Below are 5,213 nucleotides of genomic sequence, written 5' to 3'. Positions count from 1 at the left end.
CATAGGGTAGTAACATACACCCCCACTATGACTAGTCTTAAGTTGGCATCCATCGACGCCGCCAAGTCGTCCAAGACCCATCCATCAAGTCAAGCGTTCCATTCCGTTGGCGCGCAGACAACGACTAAGAATAGTCAACACCAATACTATACTCGTACAATTGGTGGGACTAGAAGATAGAAGTAGTCCAGTTCCCCATCAGATTCATCCATTCCACACACGCAATCCAGTCACCCCATTCAATTCCCCATCCATGGCCATGGCCGCCCTTCTCCCCTGTCTCCGGGGGCTCCTCCTCCTCCTCCTGGCTCTCGCCGCCGCCCAGACCCAGTCCCAGGCCCAGCAGATGTCTTCCTTCTCCGCCAACGCCACCAGTCCCTGGCTTCCGACGGAGACCAGCCGCATCCTCGTCTCGCCCAATCTCGGCATGGCCGCCGGCTTCGTCCGGTCGTCGTCAGCGGGCAGGTACCGCTTCGCCGTCTGGGTCGCCAACGTCTCCGACACCGGCAACAAGACCATCATATGGTACGCGCACAACAACTCCACCTACGATGCCTTTGAGGCCGACGGTACCTCCACCCTCCGAGTCAACGCCGCCGGCGTGCTCGCTTGGACCACCGCGGCCAACATCACCGTCTGGTCCAACACCGCCAACTCCAACACCACGGCTCTCACGCTCAACAACACGGGGAGTCTGCTCTACGGCTCCTGGTCTAGCTTCACCGAGCCGACGGACACGCTGATGCCGGCGCAGGCCTTACCGCAGGGAAGCAACAGTAGCGACGTCATCACCCTGCAGTCCGCCAGCGGGCGCTACAAGCTCGTCAACTCCTTGGCACTCAACTACTACGAGTCACCTACCGTACAAACTGGCTTCACCTACGCCAACATGACCGGCGGCAACTCGCTGTTGAACCTCACCGACGACGGCAAGCTGGTGCTCAGCGGCGCACAGCAGCTCATCGCCTCCGACATGGGTGCTAGGAACCGGCTGCGGCGCCTCACGCTCGACAACGACGGCAACCTGCGCCTCTACAGCCTGATCCCCGCAACCCGCAGCTGGCGCGTCGTGTGGGAGCTCGTGCAGGAGCGCTGCCGCATCCAGGGCACCTGCCCTGGCAACAACACCATATGCGTCCCGGACGGCGCCAATGGTGTCAGCTGCGTCTGCCCGCCCGGGTTCCGGAACAGTACGTCCGGCTGCGACGCCAAGAAGAGGCTGGGTAACGGCGACAAGTTCGTGAGGATGGACTTCGTGTCCTTCTCCGGCGGCTCAACCAAAACAGCCTCGGATCCCGACCAATACATGACGAAGCAGCCGCCCACGAACCTGATCGACTGTGAGAGCAAGTGCCGGAGCGACCCCAGCTGCCCGGCGTTCGGCTACAAGTTCGGCGGCGACCGGACGTGCCTCCTCTACTCGAAGCGCCTCGTGGAAGGTTACTGGTCCCCGGGGTCGGAGATGTCCACCTACATACGGGTGGCGGCGTCCGACAACGACAGCAACCCCTTCACCGGGATGACCACCATGATCGACACGGTGTGCCCCGTGCAGCTGGCGCTCCCCGTGCCGCCCAAGCAGAAGGCCACCACGATCCGCAACATCGCCATCATCACCACGCTGTTCGCGGTGGAGCTCCTGGCCGGGGTCCTGTCCTTCTGGGCCTTCCTCCGCAAGTACTCCCAGTACCGCGAGATGGCGCGCACGCTGGGGCTGGAGTACCTCCCCGCCGGGGGGCCCAGGCGGTTCTCGTACGCGGAGCTCAAGACGGCGACCAAGGACTTCACGGACGTGGTGGGGCGCGGCGCGTACGGCACGGTGTTCCGCGGCGAGCTCCCCGACCGGCGCGCGGTGGCCGTGAAGCAGCTGCACGGCGTGGGCGGCGGCGAGGCGGAGTTCTGGGCGGAGGTGACCATCATCGCGCGGATGCACCACCTCAACCTGGTGCGCATGTGGGGGTTCTGCGCCGACAAGGACCAGCGGATGCTGGTGTACGAGTACGTGCCCAACGGCTCGCTGGACAAGTACCTCTTCTCCTCCAGCTCCGCGCCGCCGTCGGCAGTTGACGGTGGCGGTGCCGAGGGCGAGGAGAGCAGCAGCGTCGCCGCGTCGGAAGGGAAGCCCATCCTGGACCTGCACACCCGGTACCGCATCGCGCTGGGCGTGGCCCGCGCCATCGCGTACCTGCACGAGGAGTGCCTGGAGTGGGTGCTGCACTGCGACATCAAGCCGGAGAACATCCTGCTGGAGGACGACTTCTGCCCCAAGGTGTCCGACTTCGGGCTGTCCAAGCTGACGAGCAAGAAGGAGAAGGTGACCATGTCCAGGATCAGGGGCACGCGCGGGTACATGGCGCCGGAGTGGGTCATCCACCGCGAGCCCATCACGGCCAAGGCGGACGTGTACAGCTTCGGCATGGTGCTGCTGGAGATCGTGTCCGGGCGGCGCAACTACGGATTCCGGCAGGACTCGGTGGGCAGCGAGGACTGGTACTTCCCAAAGTGGGCGTACGAGAAGGTGTACGTGGAGCGGCGGATCGAGGACATCATGGACCCGCGGATCCTCCTGCACGTCGACGACGACGCCGAGAGCGTGGCCACGGTGGAGCGCATGGTGAAGACGGCCATGTGGTGCCTGCAGGACCGCGCCGAGATGAGGCCCTCCATGGGCAAGGTTGCCAAGATGCTCGAGGGCACCGTCGAGATCACCGAGCCCGTCAAGCCTACCATCTTCTGCGTACAGGACGACTAGTCAACTCCTGCTTTTTTTCTTTCAAAAATAATTCAAAGAGAAGAAAAAGGATCTTCTTGTCCACGAAGACTAGTCAGCTCAATCAATTGGAAATTATTTATTTCACAAACAATCAACTGGTGTCTTGGATGCTTCCTTGCTTCCAGTCAAACAACTATACTGTAGAGCTTGTAGTACATGATCTTCTTTTTGATTTTTTTGGCTCGGGATTAGATGATATATATTGACTGACTGCTGCAGCTTAATTATTGCCTAGTTGAGCTGGGTTTAAATAAATCATGTGAAGTGATGTTTTGGCACTTGTGTGCATACCTTCTCTTTATTTTAAAATTCATCTTTAATATATTTTCTAGAAAGAAATCAATGAGAGAAGCTAAATTGAATTCTCTAAACCAAGGCTAACCTTAGTCTATTAGTAAGCTTGCTGTCTAGAACAGACCCACTGATTTCTTTCTGGAAAAAGACAACTCTAGAACATGGATTCTTACATGGAACATATTATCACTGGTTGTTTTCTCTCCATAATATATAAAAATAAATAACTAAGATAATTTGTACATAATTCATTTTAGCTTAATCAAGACAATTAGTACATACTAATTAGTACTCAATTATTTTCTTCTTAATATGCTCCCTCCATATCGACTTATTAGTCTTACGTCGGTACCTAAGACGTTAATTTAACCTACTATATAATATGAACTATATAACAGAAAAATTATATACATTAAAAAATATAACATCTAAAAATCTAGAACTACGCACAGGACAAATAAACCGATATGGAGAGAGTACATAACTGGTACACCCTCTTGTTCAGTAAGAGGCACACACATACTTTAAAAAATAACCATTAATTTAGACAATGAAATATAATTATATATTATAAAAATTACACCATTAGATTTATATTCAAAATAAGATTTTAATGGCATAATTTTTGTGATGTATAGTTTATATTTTATTAATTAAACTAATGGTTAATTTTTTTTATTAAAGTACATGTGTACCTGTTAAACTGAAGAAGTGGATATATTTGTGTTTTTTAAGGCGCTAGCTCTGCAAAGCAAGCCAAAGAGTCAAGAAAGGGCATGTGTTTGTTAATTTTATGTTTATTTTGTGAGTGATTATTTAAGTGTTCAATCACAACCATAAAATCATCCTGAATTATATTTCATCAGAGTAAATACAAAAGGAGGCGAAATCAATCTGAGTACACCAGCCTAGAATTTATGCAGAATCTGAGTACATGCATTCTCTTGCCCGTTAACGTTAACAGTGTCCATGCATCAACAAGTTTTTCACGTATCTAGGTGCCCTCCACATTTATAAACAAGGGAGCAACTAAGTTCAGATTGAGAAAAGGTAGAAACAAAATCCGTGGGCACCGAAAAAGTCTCCAAAAAGGAAAAGAATGGAAGCAATTAATTCTAAAAGGGGAACGACGACTGTGACGATCGTCCTTCATGGATGCCTAGGCTCGCATGGGCCTGGCCTTGACGGAGTACACCGAGTGGGGTGAGATGCTCAAGGAACTCCCTAGTGGGCCAAGCTCCTCTTTAGTGGATTCCTCGATAGACAGAGGGGGGAAGGGCCGGGATGGAGTTAGTTGGCGGCGTCGACAATCAAAGAGGGATATGATGGAGCTATGTGGGCAAGAGATGGGCCTAAAGATGTACATGTACACCATACCTAGATGAAAAAAACGCACAATGCAATTTTGTTTTTTTGCATAAGAGCGGCAACACAAATCTCCAACGTGTTTGGCGGCTAGGATAAGCCCGAGACGCCAAAAGTATGTGGACTGTCCACCTCACAATTCTCACAACTTGTGTCCTCGTATTTTCCGTCGGTAGATTTTTTGTTCGGTAGAAGCACGCATCCGAGAAGATCAGATGATAGCACAGGGAGACACGAGGTTTATACAGGTTCGAGCCCCAACAATGTGCACAGATAAATACCTTACTTCTATGTGTAGCAGTTGTATTATCTCTGACAAGTTCAGTGTGATGAACCCTAGGGCAGATATGGCTTATCTATGGTGGATGGATGATGGTGAGAGTAATGTGTGTGTTTGCTTGGCGGCTCCCCATGTCCTTTATCTAGAGGAGTATCTAGGGTTACAGGTGACGACTCTCTAGCTTGCTATATGTCAGCAAGTGGATTCAAGCAAGATATTGTAGATCCCATTATGCGGGCTAAGCCCAGGTGTTTTTTTAGCTCATGAATTGACCATGGGAAATGAGGGAGATAAGTGATGAACACGAAGGACGAACAAGAACGTGATGAGCACACACACAAATAACGCGTTGCAATCCGGTTTGCTCTCAATGTCTCAAACCACTGCTCTTGTAGAATCTCTGAAGCGGAAGACACGAGGTAGAATCCCTGACAGAAAGATCGGTATGCAACCTATAGAAGAAAAAACATAAGATAGTAGGAGCTAAGTATAGTTCCCAAT

General features: G+C 51.6%; 1 protein-coding gene across 1 annotated transcript; it reads left to right on the top strand.

Moving 5' to 3' along the window:
• The first annotated feature begins 203 nt into the window (after positions 1-203).
• On the top strand, positions 204-2,948 carry LOC124693991 (G-type lectin S-receptor-like serine/threonine-protein kinase At5g24080). Its single transcript, XM_047227161.1, has one exon. The coding sequence runs from the start codon at positions 254-256 to the stop codon at positions 2,750-2,752; it is 2,499 nt and encodes an 832-aa protein (XP_047083117.1). The 5' UTR covers positions 204-253; the 3' UTR covers positions 2,753-2,948.
• Positions 2,949-5,213: the final 2,265 nt, after the last annotated feature.

Source organism: Lolium rigidum, chromosome 1, assembly GCF_022539505.1.
Source record: "Lolium rigidum isolate FL_2022 chromosome 1, APGP_CSIRO_Lrig_0.1, whole genome shotgun sequence".
Lineage (NCBI taxonomy): Eukaryota > Viridiplantae > Streptophyta > Magnoliopsida > Poales > Poaceae > Lolium > Lolium rigidum.
This window is presented reverse-complemented; position numbering and strand designations above follow the sequence as displayed.

Bases quoted from the DNA above. Each gene is read 5' to 3' on its own strand.
- LOC124693991 (XM_047227161.1), top strand. From the start codon at position 254: ATGGCCATGGCCGCCCTTCTCCCCTGTCTCCGGGGGCTCCTCCTCCTC.